The sequence below is a fragment of the Tupaia chinensis genome, unplaced genomic scaffold (assembly GCF_000334495.1).
Source record: "Tupaia chinensis unplaced genomic scaffold, TupChi_1.0 Scaffold000065_2, whole genome shotgun sequence".
NCBI classification, from domain to species: domain Eukaryota; kingdom Metazoa; phylum Chordata; class Mammalia; order Scandentia; family Tupaiidae; genus Tupaia; species Tupaia belangeri.
In genome coordinates, this window is record NW_006159524.1 from 250,259 (window position 1) to 270,650 (window position 20,392).

General features: G+C 38.7%; 1 protein-coding gene across 2 annotated transcripts in view; it reads left to right on the forward strand.

The window, feature by feature from the left end:
• Positions 1–20,392, forward strand: part of PIGN (phosphatidylinositol glycan anchor biosynthesis class N) — a 146,499-nt gene that overhangs the window by 96,517 nt on the left and 29,590 nt on the right. For both annotated transcript variants that reach the window (XM_006141848.3, XM_027766258.1), the window contains 5 exons: positions 2,665–2,751; positions 8,547–8,602; positions 8,908–8,983; positions 11,603–11,676; positions 19,009–19,051. In XM_006141848.3, the coding sequence (XP_006141910.1) occupies positions 2,665–2,751; positions 8,547–8,602; positions 8,908–8,983; positions 11,603–11,676; positions 19,009–19,051 (336 nt within the window). The remainder of the gene's footprint in view (positions 1–2,664; positions 2,752–8,546; positions 8,603–8,907; positions 8,984–11,602; positions 11,677–19,008; positions 19,052–20,392) is intronic.

Consider the following 20,392-nt stretch of genomic DNA (forward strand, 5'->3'; position numbering starts at 1 on the left):
TCCCTTGGTGCTGTCATGTTTGATGTTTGTGTGGATACACATGGAACAAGAGACCCTACAACAATCTGGTGTTTCCTATAAACAGAAGGTGGTTTGTTATAATCATTATTGCATTTATTTGAGAATATTGAAAAACTCTTTATCCCCTAAGGAAGTTGCAATGTTATTTTAACAGAAAGTCTTTCTTGTTAAAGTTTTTATTTGGGGGGTGGGGGCGGGGAGAGGTTTTTGCTATAGGGCCCATGAGCTCACCAGAGAGACAGAGAGACAGAAAACGAGAGATCACCCCCCAGGGCGGATGGCCACGCCGCAATCCCTTCTCCTCCATTCTCCTTTCAGGATCTTGGGCATGTGCCTGCCATGAGTTTAAGACACTGGGTTCAGGACTCAAACTGTGGTTAACTACATGGGAGTTCAGTGGCACCGCCATTACGCTAACTGCTGGTCCCTCTTGTTAACGTTTTAATGTTTGTAGAAAATTTTATTTGGCATTAGTAATTAAGTTAAACAATTAGTTTGTAAGGAAATTTTCACCATCACAGAAAAACACAGTTTTATTATTTTACAGGCAATATATAGGTTATGCTTTTCTTAATGGTTACTTGAGAATCATTAATGTAAAGAACAGCAGTGAAAAAAATTTTTATGGACCAGTGGATGACGTGATGGTTAGGTAGTTGTGGGTTTGTGTGAAATCCTGAGAGGAGAATGGAAGAGACTGCAGTGTGGCCATCCCCCTTGGGGTATGCCTTCTTACTTTCTGTTTCTCTGTCTCTTTTTTTGTGGAGAGGTTTTTGCTATAGGGTGCGTGCACTCACCAGGAAGATGGAGAGAGAGACAGAGGGACAGAAAGCGAGAAATCGTCCCCTAGAGGGTATGGTCACTCTGCAACTCCTCCTTTATTTTCCTCCTTGGATCTTGGGCACGCACGCACACGCACCCGACATGAGTTTAAGCCACCAGGTCCGGTACTTGAACTGCGGTCGATGACATGAGAGTCCAGCAACATAGCCATTATGCCAACTGCTGGTTCCTCTGTCTCACTGTCTCTCTGGCAAGCACACGTGCCCTGTAGCAAAAATCTCTCTACAAAAAAAATTAATATTTAAAAATTTTTAATATTTTAAAATTTATTTTAAATTTAAAGAATTAATGTAAGTGAGGGAATAGAGGACAAAAGGAATGCTCTTTATCTTATCTTGCTGTTTTCACATATCTTTTTTAGTCAGAAAAATGTTTATGTTGCCCAAGTTGATTTATGAATGTGATCATAATGTGGTATTTACATTTCCATTGTTTTTCTGGTCATCTTGATTCAAGATGCTTATTCTGTCACCTCAGTGATTATGCCCTCAGCCCAAACCTTTTTATGCAACACAGTATACCCTGAATTGGCTAAAACCCAACCAAATTTTAAGGACATCTTTATCTTACTGAGCCAGAGAGTTAAATTGATGTCTCTTGTCTTTTTGAGAATTGAAGGTAATTCTGAGAAATAGGTGATAGAATATTTACACTTTTACTGAATGAATATTGTAGAAAAACACCTTTGTGGTGGATCCATCCATAACTGATTAAATTTCTGGAGGGTAATAGACAATTTAGAATAATTAATTTTAATGGAGAAACTTTATTGAAGTATGTTGAATGATTGCTGGTTTTTAGCTTTCAGCCCTGGAATATTAGAGCATACAGGAAAAGCAGTTTGGGTTAGATTTATTCAATATATCTGTAGGCTATTGAGGGTCATTGTGTCACTTTTTAAATCCTATTTTTTTTAAGAGGTTTTTGCTTAGTGCCAGGCACTTGTGGAGAGAGAGCCAGTGAGAAGGGAAGTGAGAAATCACCTCCCTAAAGGGTATGGCCATGCCACAGTCCTTTCTCCATTCTCTTTTCAGGATCTTGGGCACACATGCACATGCGCCAGTGTAAATTTGAAGCCACTTGGTCCGGGACTCGAACCACGAGTGGCCATGTGGGAGTCCAGCAACGTAACAGCTACGTAATCTGCTGGCCCCTTAAATCCTGTTTTAATCAGAAGCAAATCTGTCTTTTTCTTGAAAAGAGTATTAAAGCATCTCAAGAATTTACTGGAAAATTACATGAGTCGAGGTGGGGAAGTCTTTTAAATGCATTGTTTGTTTTTTAGAAGCAAGGGGATAAGCAGGAATACACCCATTTTGTTGTAACTGAATGACTATTTTATTTACCAAAGAAAAGAATATTTTACCTTTTTATAGAAGAATTTCTCAGCAAATAGAAATAACAGAAGAACAAAGAACAGAAATCTGTAATTTTTGCCATGTTTTGTAATGCTTTACCATACCTAAGATCAGGATAATCTCTGAGAAATCAGGTCTTTGAAAGGGAGGAACTATGTAGGGATTTAAAAGTGCAGCATGTGTATAGGATTAGAAAAAATTGCATTCTCACTTTTATTACGCACACACCAGAACTACAACTTTACTCAGTGTGTTATTAGTAGTATGTTTTACTTGTTGGCAGGTTTTATTAAAGGATAATTAAGGCATAGGAAAAGGTACATTGTTAATTTTTTTTTTTAAATCATCACGGGGTATATTTTTAGCCATTGTAAATTTACCTCTGGGTTTAGAAGTAATCCAGCTATTATGGTGCATTAATATGTTTCTTATTATCTCCCAGCTCACGAGTACCCAGTTCTCCTGTAACCCCGACGTAACTCATTTCCGACAGCTGGCTCTGGATGACATCCGTAGGGCCTTTTTCCTTGTATCCTTTGCTGAGTCTTTTAAGAGCTACAACTTCCCATTTAAAGGATTAAGAAGAAACGGAAGGTTTTTCTGACTGTTACTTAATAGTGGTATTACCCTAAGGGCCATTTAACTCTCTCTCAATCATGTTTGCTTATGTAGTTCACACTTAAACTTTTTTTTAAATTATAGAAAAGTATAAAGAATTAAATAACAAACGTGTGTGTGTGTTTGCATTTCTACCATTCAAGATTAGCAACAATTGGGCCAAGGGGTTGAAAGCTAGGTCCCTCACAGACAACCACATGGTCCAGTCCTGGCCCCTATAGCTTGTAAAACATGCTGAGTGCATATGTGTTCGTGTCCCAAATCTTGGCAGGATAGAGAAATGGAAGAGAAGGGATTGCAGGGTTAACACACTCCATTGTAGGGTGCTTTCTTCTTCTCTTACTCTGTCTCTCTGTTAAGTACACCTGCCCTCTTAAGGAAAAGAAAGATATTAACCATATTTTGTCTTATGTGCTTTTTTTTTTTTTGGAAGAGGTTTTTGCTATAGGGCGCTTGCGCTCGCCAGACAGACAGAGAGAAACAGAGAGACAGAAAGCAAGAAATCACCCCCAGGGGGGATAGCCACACCGCAATCCTTTCTCCTCCATTCTCCTCCTGGGATCTTGGGCACGCATGCACACGCACTGGGCGTGAATTTAAAGCACCAGGTCTGGGACACGAACTGTGATCGACTACGTGGGAGTCCAGCGACATAGCCATTACGCTAACTGCTGGTGCCTTATGTGCATATTTTTTTAAAAATTAAAACATTGCGAATAAAGTCAATCTCCTTTTAATTTCCATCTCCAGCCTAATCTTCATCCTAAAAGTAACCGTTATTATGAGTTTATGTATTTTTATGTATGTTTTCTTCCACCCTTCTGTTATATGACACATAGATAGCATCTATTTCACAAGGGTTTTTGGATCACATGGAGGCAATATTGTGAAAGTTATTAGTATTTAAAGTCTGAAAGACAGTATGACAGAATAGTCTCACTTTGAAATCAGCTTCAAGAAATTCACAGGGAGGCTGTTTATTTATTTATTTTTTTCAGCATGATCGAAGTATAACTGACAGATACAAAATCCATGTATTTAGTTGTATAAATTGATGTCTTGATACACATACTTTACAAAATGATCAGTACAGGCAAGCCAATTAACATATCCATTGCCTTACATAGTTACAATGTTCTTTGTGTGTCTGCGTGTACACAAGTGGCAAGAACACTTTTTTAAGATTTCAGTATGCAATATGATGTTATTAACTCTAATCACCATGCTGTATGTTAGATCTCCACATCTTGCATAAGCGAAGCTTCGTACCCCTTGGTCAGCATCTCCCTGTTTCCTCCTCCTCCCAGCGCCTGGTAATCTTTATTCTCTCTGTTTTTAAATTCAAATATTTTATTTTTATATTTATTTTTTAAAATTTGCCAAGGGCACATGCGCTCAGCACAGAGAGAGAGAAGGATAGAGTAGGAGGAGGAGAAAGTCTCCCCGTTGGGCATGGTCACACTGCAGTCCCTTCTCCTCCATTTTGCCCTCCTTTCAGGATTTTAAGTAAATATGCAGGGACCAGCAGTTAGCTTAATGGCTATGTTGCTGGACTCCCATGTAGTCGACCGCGGTTCGAGTCCTGGACCCAGTGGCTAAAACTCGGGCTCCAGGCGCGTGTGCGTGCGTGCCCGAGATCCCGAGAGGAGAATGGAGGAGAAGGGATTTCGGTGTGCCATCCCCCCTGGGGAATGATTTTTCGCTTCCTGTCTTTCTGTCTCTCTCTGTCTATCTGGCAAGGGCATGTGCCCTATAGCAAAAAGCCTCCCTCCCCCTCAAAGAAAGCATACATGCACATATACCTGGCATGTTTTTCAACCCACTGGGTCCAGGATTTGAACCTGGTAGATATGTGGAATCCAACTCTCTTAACCACCAGGCCAAGGTCTGGCCCCTAAGTTCAGTGGTTTTAGATTCTACATATGAGATCATACAGTATTTGTCTTTCTGGATCTGGTTTAGTTCATTTAGTATAATTCTCTAGGTTCATCCATATTATCACAAATGGTAGGATTTCCTTATTTTAAAATTTTTAAAGAGAGGTTTTTGTCATACGGCATGTGGGCTTGCCGGAGAGACAGAGACAGAGAGACAGCCAGAAATCACTCTCTGGGGGAATAGCCATGCCACAGTCCCTTCTCCATTCTCCTTAGGATTTCGAGCATGCACACACACACGCCTGGTGTGAATTTGAAGGTGCTGTTTGGGACCTGAACTGCGGTCAACTTTGTGGGAGTCCAGCTACATAACCATTATGCCATCTGCTGGTCCCCCTTCTTCTTTTTAAAATTTATTTATTTATATCCTCTATGACAGGGGAAGGAGGAAGGAGAGAGGAACAAAGAGGCTTATACCCACAACAGGGTCCTCATGCCATGATCTGCTGTCAGCCTCAGTCAGCTGGGGTCACAGGCAGGTACCGGGCACCATCTCATGTGGGTCTACTTGGATGACTGCTGTGCCACCATCCACCCGAGATTTCCTTTTTTAAGGCAGAATAGTATTCCACGGTGTGTATAGACTTTTTTTTTTAACTCACGTATCTGTCAGCAGACATTTAAGTTGTTTCCATGTTTTGGCTACTGTGAGTAATTATGCTTTGAACAGGGGAGCACTGATACCACTTTAAGATAATGATTTTATTTCCTTGGACACAAGTCAGAAGTGGGATTGCTGGATCGTGTGATAGTTTGATTTTTAATTTTTTGAGGAAACGTCATACTGTTTTTCACAATGGCTGTACTAACTTATTAATTTATGTTCCCTCTGGCAGTCCACAGGGGTTCCCTTGTCTCCATAGCCTGGCAAACATTTGTTATCTGGAAGTTTTTCTGAATAACCATCCTGACAGAGATGAGGTGATATCTCACTGAGATTTTGTTCTACATTCCCCTGATGCTTAGTGATTTTGAGCATTTTCTTATGTACCTGTTGACTGTTTGTATGTCTTCTTTTGAGAAATGTCTATTCAGGTCCTTAGCTATTTTTTTTTTAAACTGGGTTAATTTAGTTTTTTGCTATTGAGCTGTAGGAGTTCCTTGCATTTTGGATATTAACCCTGACAAATTTATGGTTCATAAACATTGGAGATCTCCTTCAAATTTGCTGTGGTGCAGAGTCTGTTACTTCTCGGGTTTGGGAAATAAATATTCTCATTTTCCTTCCCACCTCATACTTTCATTCTCAATTTTGCTTTCTCTCTGTCTTCCCAGGTTTCTTCCACTCTGCTAGTACTAATAAAACACTTTTTTCCTTAAACTCAGCCTCCCTCTACATTATAATTTCATCTCGTCCTTTCTGTTTGTTACCAAACTTCTTGAAAGAATAATTTGTCGTCGCTGCGATTGTTCCTTCCCTTTTGATGTACCGTGTCCACCTGCCACGACTCTGCCTGGCGCCCGGGAGAGCGCTCTCAACATGTGTGAGACGTCTCTGCCGCAGCCGTGCTCCGGTGTCCTGCTAGGGCTGCCTCAGCACAGTCCAACCCACTCAGCTTACTTGACTGCACTGTAACATTCAGTTCTGTCTATTTTTCTATTTTTTTTCCCTCTTGACATCCAGAATATTATCCAGGTACGCAGCTTTTTCTTTCTTTTGTCTTTTTCTAAAACCTCTTTCTTTGCCTGACCTTGAATCGTACATTTTTCTCCAAACTCCATCATCAACCTTCTCTTCTGGCAAGGTTAGTCTCCTCTGCACTTGTTTAAGGCCGTCCTCTCCCGTAGCTTTGACAGCCACGTCTGTGCACTCAATTCCGAGATCTGCTTTTCCAGCCTAGACCTCTCTCAGACCTTGAGAGCCACGTGTGCTGTACTCTGCCGGACATCACCAAACATGCCCAGACTGACCAACAACCGCCACTTCTCCAAAGATCTTCTCATTGAACGGCTTCACCATACCCTCCACCACCCAGGCCCTCAAACCGTTGTCATGGTTTACTTCTCCTGGTCCACTTGTAAAGCCCCACTGGCTGCCCTGCTTCTCCATTTGGCCTCCGCAGCAGCAGTTCACACTCCTTATCTCTGACACGGACGTCTGCACTCGCGCCCTGATCGAACCTCCGACCTCCAGTGATTTGTCTCCCTGATCTAAATACTGCACAGTCACTGGCATTTCTTGATCACGCAGCTCACCTGAAATGTCTGCTACTCTTCGTGTGTCCACAGTGAAGGTCAGAGCTTTTTATTAAGGACACCACCAGTCTGTGCTTCTTGCTTCACCTGGTAGTGTATCCTTCAGTAAGCCCTCCGCTTTTGTTACACCTTATTTACTGTTTCTTGGCCACGACGTTTATTTCCCCAACTGTTTCTTTACTTTAAAATGTCTCTCGCCCAGTTCTGTGTCTCCTCATAACCGTGGCCACCACATGCGCACTTCCATACTATTGCATCTGTTCGTAGTGCCTAGCTCTGTCTCTGACATGGGCAACACGAGACGACGGATGTTGGTTGGTTAGATGATTGGCTGAACGAGTAAATCCGTAAGTGTCTTTCAGGCTCAACTGACCGACCCAAACAACACTTTCTCACTAAAAGCCATTAGGATTTGGTTTTTTTTCAGTGTTTTAACCATGTATTTTGCCTATAGTAATGTATTTGCCTGTAATAATAGAATATCTAACACTTACTGAGTCCTTTCAGTGGACCAGGTACAGTTTTACGCACATTCCTAACAGCATGTTTACGGACACCAACAGGATTAATATCTGCTTTTCATTACTATGCTAATACAAATGTAAGTTTAGAAAACGTCATAGAGATGTTCAGCATTTTCTCATGCCTCATTCTCTATTCAAATTTTTTTGTCGTCATTGAAATTTTTTTTTGCTATAGGGTGCATGCACTTGCTGGAGAGATGAGAGAGAAAGAAAGCGAGAAATCACCCCCCTAGGAGGTATAGCACATCACAGTCCCTTCTCTTCCATTCTCCTCTTGGGAATTTGGGCACACACACACATGTGCCCTGCATGAATTTCAGGCCACTGGGTCTGAAATTTGAACCGCGGTTGACTATGTGTCATAGTGGCATAGTCTCAGCTTTTAGGAGTTCAGACTTCCAGTGGAATTACCTCCAGTAATTGATGTTCTTCCCCTTCTTTCTGGTCTCTATGCTTGCCTGTTCCCTCTAACAAATCCCCTCTACCATAGCACCTGCCTCATTTTTGACTGGTTACTTCTATTTGTTAAAATAAAGACACATACCTGTCTAAAATCTGTTTACCTTCTGTTCAGAATACATAAGTAATCATTGTTAAAGGTGCATGTTCTCGTAATAGAATTAATATCTACTTTTTGTTACTACACTAATACAAACGTAAATTTAAGAAATGTTAAAAAGCTGTTCAACATTTTCTTAGCAACATAACCATTGTACTCTCTGCTGGTCCCCGGCATAAGTTTGAAGCCACCAGGTCTGGGACTCGAACTGTACAGGACTACATGGGGGTCCAGTGACTTGTCCATTATGCCATTTGCTGCTCCCATTTTTATTTTATTTACCTTCATTGTCCTCACCATCTTGTTTCTTTAATGTGAGTCTTTTGAAGTACGCTCACAGGAAGATATATAGAACATTCATTTAAAAGAATTCACAACAAATATACAAGTGAAAACGCAAACTGCTCTAATGGTAGAATTAAAATATTTTTTCTAAGTGAAAAATTTATGTGAATTCTGACTTGTTTGGCATTTCCTTAACTCTGTTTAGGTTTTTTTCTTAGTGACAGCATTTTTTGGAACTGGGAACATAGCTTCTATTAACAGGTAATTTTAATGAGAACAGCATATATGTGTAACAAAAAAATAAACAATGCAAGTTGGGACCTTTCAACCTTTTGTCCTGTACCCTGCTTCTTATACTGAATGTGTTGTGGCAATTTGGTGTATGTTTATCACTGCATTCTTATCACCTTTCATTTAGTGGCTTCATGGTGCTTGTGTAAGACATAACTTGTGTTTTAATAAAAATAGATCTCAGAGAATTAGCTTGACATTATTTTTGGCAGCGCATTCTCTTGAAGTTTCGATGTGAATTCTAAATCCTTTTTCTTTATGTTACGATTTTCTAGTTTTGATCTTGCCTCTGTTTATTGCTTTCTGACCGTATTCAGTCCTTTCATGATGGGAGCCCTAATGATGTGGAAGGTGAGTTTTCTTACTTTAGTATTTTTATTAAGCTCTTGGTTAATTAAGATTATGAGCTCATCGTGGCATTAAGATTACATATTATCATAGGACACTAAGATTTTAAAATCATGGTGGTGGAGTCCAATAGCAACGGAAGGAAGATACCTTTTAGACTTGGCTTAGATGCCGCTGCTGAACAGGAGGTGGGCCCTCTAGCCCTTCTTCCAAATACAGTTCATCTTTTTGCTTTACTCTTAAGCCCCTTTGACCTCAAAAGAATAAGGATACCCTGTTAGTCCTGGAAAGTACTATCAGACGTGATGAAAGCCTGTGAGGAAGCTATGCTCAAAACTGCAGTGTTGCTCAAGATTCTGTAGTTCCCCACCCATGAGACTGCCAACTTGTTGCCATCTTTTCCCATAATCCGTGTACCTAGACTTGACCTATTCCTTCAACAAATATGTTATTGAGTGCTTCATTCAATAATGTGCCGGAGCCATTCTAAGTTCTCTTTTATTTATAAATATATTGTAGGTTGGGTGCTTACAATATGAAGATAGTGAGTGGCATAGTCTCAGCTTTTAGGAGTTCAGACTTCCAGTGGAATTACCTCCAGTAATTGATGTTCTTCCCCTTCTTTCTGGTCTCTATGCTTGCCTATTCCCTCTAACAAATCCCCTCTACCATAGCACCTGCCTCATTTTTGACTGGTTACTATCTATTTGTTAAAATAAAGACACATACCTGTCTAAAATCTGTTTGCCTTCTGTTCAGAATACATAAGTAATCATTGTTAAAGGTGCATGTTCTCGTAATAGAATTAATATCTACTTTTTGTTACTACACTAATACAAACGTAAATTTAAGAAATGTTAAAAAGCTGTTCAACATTTTCTTAGTAACGTGCTCTATTGAATTAATTTTAAAATGTTTTCTTAATTTTCATTCACAATTTTAGAATTACTGATAATTTGTTTCTCTGTCTACTAAAGACCATTGGCCTTTAATGAAAACAAGAAAGAAAGAAAGAAAGGAAGAGCTCAAATTAGAATGCTAGATCCTTAATCTCTGACATAAGTTAGTAAGCTTTAATGACATAATATACTTAATGGCTTTTGTTGACTTATATGTCCAGAAATGAGGGCGGGACATCCTAAACTTGGTTTTATTTATATCTCTTTCACTTGAAGTCTTATCCAGTATCAAACATTTACTTTCCATAGCAGCACCTCCCTTTTATGAAACATCAAGTATATATACATATATTTTTTAAGAATTATTTATTTAATTCTATTTGTTATTGTTATTTATTTATTTTTAAATTTGACCACCAGAGAGAGAGAGAGAGAAAGGGAAAGCGAGAAACCAATCCACCAGGTTCAGGACTTGAACCATGGTCGGCCATGTGGAAATCCAGCACCCTTATCTACCACACCACCTGCTGGCCCCTATATATATATATATATTTTTTTTTTTTACATTAGTCATTGGAAAAAAATCATACCTTAGAATATTAACAGTGTTAGCTCTGTATTATGGAGTTTTCAATTAATACAGATTTTGTTGGGTTACCTAACATGCTTTTCTTTATGTCTTTTCAAATTTATCATAATGAGTATGAATTTTGTAATCAGAAATAAGTTTTTTTGTTGTTGTTTTTTAAAGTTTGCTATAGGGTTTGTGTACTTGCTGGAGACAGAGAAAGAGAAAGAAGGAAGGTGAGAAATCATCCCTGAGGGGAAAGAGATGGCCACACAACAATCCCGTCTCCTCACTTCTCAGGATTTTGAGCATGCACACATACCTAATGTGATTTTTCTTTTTTGAGAGGTTTTTGTTATAGGGTGCGTGCACTTGCCAGAAAGACAGAGAGAGACAGAGAGACAGAAAGCAAGAAATCACCCCCTAGGGGTGATGGCCACACCACAATCCCTTCTCCATTCTCCTCTCTGGATCCTGGGCATGCGCACACACACGTGCCCAGCGTGAGTTGAAGCCACCGTGTCTGGGACTCAAACCACGGTCGACTACATGGGAGTCCAGCAACATAGCTGTTACACTAACTGCTGGTTCCCCAGTGTGATTTTTAAAGGTGCTAGGTCTAAGACTCAAACTGCTCAGTTGGCCATGTGGGATCTATTTGCCTTAACCTCCATGCCACCTGCTGGCCCTAGATGGTATTAAACAAAAAGCAGTTATAAAAACAAAGTCTTATTTAGTGTTACAGTTTCAAATAGCCAGGGTTAAAGGTTCTGCTCGTCAAGTTATCAGGCTACATGATTTATTCTGTTTAAGCTTTCCTTATCTTTTATATTCTCTTGGACTCCATAGAATTTTGTCATTAATTGTTAGAATGAGTTTAATGGCACAGAATTTGTAAAAGGCTTTTATTTAGAATATGTATTGATATTTGCTATCTTCTATATTGCATATGTTATTAATGTAGATTTTTAAATTCAGTTTATTTCTGTTTGATGTGTAATTGGTATCATGCTTTTTAGTGTTTGCTTTTTACTAGTCTATATAAAGGTTATTTGAGAAATTGAAAATATTCCTATAAACAGAAATAGTATTTATTTGAAAAATATTTCAAATGCTTCAATTATCCATTGTGTCATTTGTTGTTCTATTAAATAGATTTTAATCCCCTTTGTTCTTGTGATGTGTGCTTTCGAAGCAGTTCAATTAACTACCCAGTTATCATCAAAAGGGTAAGTTGAATTAGTGTATGAAACATTCATTTTGCTCAATTTTAGACAATGAGAGTAAACATTTGAAGATATTTCATGTGATCACGATTAAGACTCTGTAACATAAATTGCTACAAAAATGAGAAATATTTCACCTTTTTAGTTAGAGTTCAGTTGTCATTAGAAAGAATTAGTTGATTAGGGTCTCTAGGAGACAAACATTGCTTTCTCAGCAATAAAATGTTATTAGACTACTATTGAAGCTAGTGAAGAACCTTATAGAAAACAGTAAGACGCAAGTGTTAAATTATTGCAGTTAATTACTTGTTCGTTACAGGGATTAATGCACCTACAGAAAAACAAGGGCTATCACTTGAATCTTTTGGCTGATTTCTTAAATATGTATTAGACAAATTTGTTGACATTATTCATCTTACATGACTTGAGATGAACTTTTCTGTCAGTAATGTACACAGTTGCTCAGTCTTGATTTCTACACATTTGACAAATGGAGTGAGAAGTGTTCTTTCTGAGTTTTGAGGAATTTCTAGAGCCATCTGTCTTAAGCAATCAAGACTATGAAGGAGAAGTTGGCAGCTTAACTATTTGCTTTTTTTTTTAACCAATAAAATTGCTTCGTCAGCACAGGGACTCTGAAAGCTTCTTAGCAGTTTTGTTATTCTTGAATCAAGTGGCATATTCAATGCTGAAAGAAATAACTAATATTAGCATAAATTTGCATGTTGTTCTTGATGAGTTTAAACTAGAGCTGGGTTTAGCACATTATTATGCATATGCTATAATAAAAAAGTTTTCTTTCTATTGCTTGAGAATAGAAAACTAGAAATTTCATTTCTAGCTTTATTTAGTATATTTTTGTAAGGTAGTTCCATAACTTTTATATTGAAAGCATTTATGCTTTGTTAAAATACATAGAAGATAGCTACTTAGATGCAATAAAAACAGATAATGTGACATGTATTTTCCTGCATCTTTGTTAATAGATAACCTTTTTAGAAAGGATTTAAATCTAAGTAAGTTATGAGGACATGTGGAATAAAAGTAGAAGGCTCATCAAAGTCAGTGTGTGTATTTGTGTGTGTGTGTAGTCATTCTACATTGAGATAATGCAATGAAAAAATAAACACAAAGGGAAAGAAGAGAGGCAAGGTGGAAAACTATAAAAATCTTCTCTTTTGACATTTAAACTCTCACAAGGCACTGATATTTCCCCATGGATATCACACTGACTCCTCAAATTTAATGCTACACATTGAACCCAGCAATTCCCTTTCGTAATATTTAAAACTAGCTTGTCAACCTGCTTCTTTAATCTATCACATAAGCCAAATTCCATCCATCCCTAACTGCCATATCCACTTGTTAAATATCATTGTACCATATCTTCTTCATGTGTATGTGTGTTTTAATTTGCTAGAGGGCATGTGCATGTATCAGAGAAACAGAGAGACAGAGAAAGAGAAAATGAGAAAGCATCCCTCCTAGTGTGGGTGGTCACGCTGCAGTCCCTTCTCATGGGATTTTAGATGAAACCAGCATGTTTACTCAGTCCTCCAAATCTACGCAGTTGGCCACGTGGGATCCAGCTGCCTTAACCATTACTCTACTAGCTGACCCTCAACCTTTTTTACCCACATTTTTTTTCTTTTAGTTTTGCTATAGGTCCTATGCACTTGCCAGAGAGAAAGAGAAAGTGAGAAAGCATCCCTCGTGGGGAATGACCGTGCGACAGTCCCTTCTCCACTCTCCACTAGGGGTTTTGGGCACATGAGCACATGTACCTTGATTGTTTCTCAAGCCGCTGAATCTGAGACTTGAGAATGACTGTGTGGGGGACCAGCAGTTAGCGTAATGGCTATGTTGCTGGACTCCCATGTAGTCGTCTGTGGTTCATGACCCGGACCCAGTGGCTTAAAACTCACGCCGGGTACATGTACGTGCGTGCCCAAGATCCCGAGAGGAGAGTGGAGAAGGGATTGCGGCGTGGCCATCCCCCCCGGGGGGGGTGATTTCTCACTTTCTGTCTCTCTGTCTCTGTCTGTCTGGCGGGTACATGCACCTTATGGCAAAAACCTCTCCAAAAAAAGAAAAAAAAAGAATGACCGTGTGGGGTCCAGTGCCTCAACCACTGTGACACCTGCTGGCTGCATAGTTTTAACTTTCCATAGTGTTATTTACTGTCATTTCTACCAACTCTATTTCTTCCTAGATTGACTTTTACTAGTGTTGTATGAAATCAGAAGGAAGAAGTTAAATCAAGTCTTGGATCTAAAAAATATTTTTGCAATGTGTAGTATTAGCCATTTCTAATTTTATTTTATACTGAGGACTTCTGCCGTTTATTCAACACATAATGTCTTGAGTTTCTATCATAAGCCAGGCACTGTTCCAGCCACTGGTGATACATTGATGAATAGAGCTTACCATCTATTCAGGGAGACGAATAATAAAATGAGTCTAATAGCAATAAAATTTCAAACAGTAGTAAATGTCAGGAAGAAAAATGATCCAAGGAGACCTTTCTAAAGAGAAGACATTTAAGTAGAGACCTGAATAAATAGAGTGAACCATGAAACCATGAGAGTAAAGAGCATTGCAAGCAGACGGAGTGGAATGCACAAAGGGCATGAGTGAAAAGCCACTTGGTGTATTTGAAGATGAGCCTTAAGCAGAGTGTGCTAACAGAAGAATCACAGGAACTGGAGGTGGAGCAGTTTACAGGAACAAATCATATAGGTCTGTTTAAGCTGGAGTTAAGACTTAAGGATTTTTTCAGTAGTGGCAAGAAGGTTTTAGAAGGTTTGGAAGCCCCTTGTCTCTGATGCCTGGGTGATAACTTTAGAAGGACAAGAGTGAATGCAGGGAGATCAACTAAGAGTCTGTTGCAGGTAAACTACCACAGTCGCTCAATGGAGGCAATAAAAAACTGACATTGTCACTTAGACAAAGATCCAGTAGCATGTCTGTCTGCCATTCCTTTTCTTTCTGCCTGACTTCCTTCTTTCTTCTTTTCTGTGCCAGCAAGTGTATGCACTCATCAGAGAGAGGCAGAGAGGTGAAGTACTCTCCACTGGGAATGGTCCTGCTGCCCTCCCTTCTCCTCCATTTCTTCCTCCTTCCTCCTTTCAGGATTTTAGGCATGCATGCACATGCACTCGGCGTGTTCCTCAAGTCACTAGGTGGGGACTTGAACTGCGTAGTCAGCCATGCAGGATCCAGCCACCTTAACCATACCACCTGCTGGCCCACATGTATTTATTTCTTAAATCCAAGTATTATTTTTGAAGCAATCTTATAGATTTGGGTACTTAATAGCTTCAAATCATCCTACATATCAAATGAGTCCATAAAACTAAACTTTCTTTATAGAAATATCGTACCTAGAGCAAGTGGAGTGATGATCTTACCTGCTTTATATCAGGTCACCATGAATTATGGAAGAGTGTGTGCAGATGGTTAGGAGCACAGGCTCTGGGGCCAGATTTGCCATGTTAGAATTCTACTCTCTTTCTTGTTAGCTGTATAAAACTGGGTAACTTACTTCTTTTTGTGTCTTGAAAAGCATCTTTCTTCTTGTTAATTAAGATTTAGTTCAAGGTTCAGATTCTTTGGTAACATTTTCTATACAACTGTCCCACTCCCCAAATCCTGTTCCTCCCCAACTCTTGGCTAAGTTAGGTAGCTCATACAGTGATAAAACTATTAATATTTAATATTTTTAAAACTATGGGAATTGTGTCTCCCAAAATTCTTATGTTGAATTCCTAACCCCTAGTACCTCAGAATATGACTGCCTTTGGAGAGAGGGCTTTTGAAATGTAATTAGAGGTGTAGCCATGGTATGTGGGCTGGTTGACACTGCTCCTTGGCATGCTGAGGCCATATGTGAGGCCTGGGTTCAATTCCTGGCCCACCCTAAAAGCCAGGTACAATGGTATGCACCTATAGTCCTAGCTACTTATAAGGCTAAAGCAGGAAGATCACAATATGGTGAGATCCTATCTAAAAAATAATAACTAAATAAAATAAAATAGAATAAAATAAGCCAATATGACTGATATCTTTAAAAGCAGAGGAGATAAAGGCCCAGCTGCTGCAGTGCAGTAGTAACTTGAGTGGCTGGCAAGGCTGGAAGCCATCTGACTGACCACAGGTTTGTATCCCCAAGTCAACCTGAAAACATGCCCATCATACATGTAGGCATGTGGGGTCCTCAGAGCTAGAGGACTGGAGAAAGGGGGTAGCAGTGTGACAAGACCCTGTCAAGGATGCATTCTCTCTCTTCACAACTGTTCTCCACTCTCAGGCATGGGTGCATACTCTATCATTAAAAGGAAGGAAGAAGAAAAGATTAGGACACAGACACACACTCATGAAGAATAGAGGCCTCACAATGAAACCGAGCCTTCTGACGCATTGATCTTGGAAGCCCCAAAGCTATGAGGAAGTTGCTGTTTAAGCTGCCTGACCTGTGACGCTTGCTATGGTAGCCTTGGGTGACTGATACATACTTTATGAGCCCCTTACGGCAGAGAGTGCGTCTTTAATCTCAAGTTTTGTTCAGGGACTGAGAATGAAGCCAGAATCAGGCACATATCACATTAGACACTATATTAGGTACTTTATATATGTTACCTGACTTAATTTTCCCAATGATACCATAAAATATTGATATTATTATGTCCATTTTATAGATAATGAAATGAAACTGAGAAAATAATAAGTTAATCAGATATGTCTTCAAAAGAATTCTAAAACAGTATTTGTCACATAATAAAATAATTTGTTTTAGAAAAATAAAATATTTAAAAAGACAAAACTTTTAGAAATACATTTAAAGGTCTGTTGCATTTGAATTGCATTTATTCTTTTTCTTCTGTTCCAGAAGAGCTGGGTCCATAGGGTGAAATTTTTGTTGTGCTTATTTTGATTCAAGGAAGAAGGAAAACACTTTGCAGTAATTGGATCTGTCTAAAATGGAGTGGATTCTGTTACTGGAACCACTAAAGCTAGTTAATGCTAGACAATGCCTTTATTAGGATTGTTACTTTGTGAATTCATGCTTTGGGTAAAAGGTTATACTTAATCACCATTGTATTCTTTACAAACTCTTAATCAGATGAACACAATTATATGCCCATTATATCAGGCTTGTTTAGAATAGAATTATACTTCAATAAGATATGATCAATCTGACTTGTAATATAGATGGTATATGTGAACTATTGAGTTACATTTCTGTATTTCTAACCTATAGTTACAATAAAGAGCAAGTCATAAACCTCAACTTAAAAACTCACAAGCTGGCGGCCAGCAGGTGGCGTAGTGGCTAGGGTGTTGGACTCCCATATGGCCAGTTGCAGTCCTGGACCTGGTGGCTTGAAAATCATACTGGATGTGTGTGTGTGCACCTGCCCAAAATCCTGAGAGGAAAATAGACCACAAGGGATTGAGGCTTCCTGGGTGGGTAGTGGGGGCAGGTAGAGGGGGTGGTTTACTTTCCCTCTCTCTGTCTGTCTCTGGTGAGTGCACCGTTCTATGGCAAAAACCAAAAGAACAAAAAAGGAAAAAAAAAATGTCGCACACTATGCTCAAAAGTTAACTAAAAATGGACTACAGAGATCAACTTTTAGAATGAAAAATAAGAGAAAATTTGGGGGATTTGGAATAGGCAGATAGGTAGACTTGGCACCACAATTATAGCCCATAAAAGGAAAAATTGATAAATGTAAAAACTTTTTTTTTTTCCCTATGAAAGACCCTGCTGAGAGGATGAGCAGATAGGCTACATGCCCAGAAGAAGGTATCTGACAAAGGACTAGTATAGAGAATATATATATTAGGAACTCTGAAAACTCAACAGTAAAAAACAAGCAGTTCCATCAGGAAAAGAACAAAACATCTAAAGAGGATATTTAGCTTGCACGTTACCCAATAAAAAGATATTCAGCATAATTACTCACCCAGGAAATGCACATTAAAACCACAATGAGATATCGTTACACACTTACCAGAATAGTTCATAACAGTGGCATAACCAAATACTTGTGAGGATATAAAGAAGTTGTTCTTATATTGTGCATGCCAGTGGGGATGTAACATGGCATAACAACTCTGAAAAGAGTTCTGCAGTTTCTTATGAACCTAAATACGTAATAACCATATACCTGGTCATTGCTCTCTTGGACATTTCCCTAGAAAAATGAAAACTTATGTTTGTACAGAAAAAAATATTGTATACAGATGTTTGTAGAAGTTGTATTTGTAATAGTCGAAAACTAGAAACAACCTTGATGCCTTTTAGGACTTTCATGAATGATTAAGCAAACCATTGTATGTAAATACAATGGAGTACTATTCAGCAATGAAAAGGAATGAACTATTCATACATTTTGGATGAATGTTGAGGAAATAATGCTGAGTGAAAAAAGCCAATTTCAAAAGACTTCTAAGTGTTGTGTAAATGATGCCGTTTGTTATATAAATGATATCATTTGCATAATACTCTTGAAATAACACAATTATAGAAATGGAGACCTGAGTGGTGGTTGCCAGGAGTTAAGGATTAGGCAGGGGAGTGGTTAGGGGAGGACAGATGAGGCTATGAAAGGGTATCACAAAGGATCCTTGTGATGGTAGGATCATTTCATTTCTTGACAGTATCAGTGTCAATATCCTGCCTGTAATAATGTTCCACAATCTTGCAATAGTTTTGCCAGATAGTGCCATTGGGGAAAAAGGGTATTTGTGATCTCTCTATATTATTTCTTGAAATTGCATATGAGTCTACTGTCATCTCAGTTTAATTTTTAAAGTTATAATTCCTATCCCTTACTTTCCACTTCAATAAATATTCAGAGCATTCAATTTGTGAAGCCCAGGCATCGCTGTGGAATGTTCACCCATGATAATATCAAAACAACTTGTTTCAAAGTGGTATTTTCAGCAGAGAAAATACATCAGAATGTAGATTTATGGGTTATCACTATGGCCTAGTAGTTAAGGGAGCCAGGTCCCACATGCTAAATCATAGTTTTAATCCTGGCCCTGACAATTTAGAGAACACACGAGGTGCGCGCGTGTGTGTGCAAGCCCAAAATCTCAACAAGTTGGAGAATTGGTAATCCCCTATCTAGGAGATTACAGCATGACCACACCCCACTGGAGACGCTTTATTCCTTTCTCTCTAACTCTCCATCTCTCTCTGGCCAGCACATGTGTTCTGTAGCAGTTAAAAGAGAGAGAGAATTGTCAGTTGATTATTTTCACTTGTAATGTGCTTGGAAAGTGTGCCTGTTGTATGTAATTTTTCTTGTTTTTTTTTTCTTCCAGCCTTTTTCTCATTGTTCTCGTCATATCAGACATTATGGCTTTGGTAAGGCATTATTAGATATTCGGTATAAATAAGATTGAAAAACTAAGTGCTGAGTTAATTTAATCAAGAGAAATGTTCATGCATTTCTGTATGTGAAATCTTTAGATACTGAGTTTTAAGCGATGACACAATTTACACATATAAATTACTTTCATTTTATATTATTATGCAGTAAGAGCATTTGTCTTAAGGTGTCAAAAGTACTTGACTGTTCAAACCTGTCATTTTATACCTAGTTTTCCATGTTGTTTTGTATCTGAAATAAGCCTTCTGTGTGAAATTAACAAAAAAGGCTAACTTTAGATTTAGATAACACATTTAGATAACACATTATTTTCTTACTTAGAATGTTGGGTTTTTTTAACCCTTCTTTCAGAATTAAAAAAGAAAAGAAAACGGGGGGGAGGGGTAGAGAAGGAAGAAAAAACTGGAAATACAGCTTTTTTAATTGAGAAGATGTTATCAAGATGATAGCAATGATGAATGAACTCTGAATGAGGAGCATGTAAGCAGGCCTGCTGTATTTAACAAAAAGTGGAAACTGTTTTACATATTCAAGTCTAGTAATGTTCTAGTTGGTTCTGTTGCTAAAAAAAATAAAATACTTGAGTTGGGTAATTTTAAGAGAATAGAGGTTTATGTAGCTCATTGTTTTGGAGGTCCAAGGTCAAAGAATTATGTTCTGTGAGAGTCTTGTTTGTGAGGTCCTGAGACAATGCATATGGCAAGAGCTTGAACAGAACATGTCTGTCTGTCTTACTCTCTCTCCTATAAACTCACGAAGACTCGATTATGGGACCCCACCCTAATACCAGATCATTTCTCAAAAAGGCCCCACGCTTCAACACCATAATGGGTTTAATCTCCACATTCTGAACACTATTACATGACTCAGTAAATTTTAACACATGAATTTGGAGAAGACATATTCAGACCATAACAGGCCACCCTCAGGTTCAGTAATTCACTGTGAGGATTTATGGAACTCACTGTTATACTTAACAGTTATGGTTTATTACTGTGAAAGGATAGGGATGAAAATCAACCAAGGGCAGAGTTCAGGGGGCTTCAAAGCCAAGCTTTTGTTGTTGTCTCCCTGTGGATTCAGGGTGGTGTTATTCTCCTAGCATTGATGTGTGACAGTATATGTGGAGTCATGCAGGCTAGTCAGCCTTACATGAGCTTTGTTATCCAGACTTTTTATTGGGTCTTGATCATGTAGAACTGACACCACATGGCCCAAAGCCCCTCATTATAAATCACATTATTAGACAGTCTGATGACCAAGGCTCCAGACAAAATAGTTCTGATAGGCATGACATTTCAAGGATCTAGAAATCA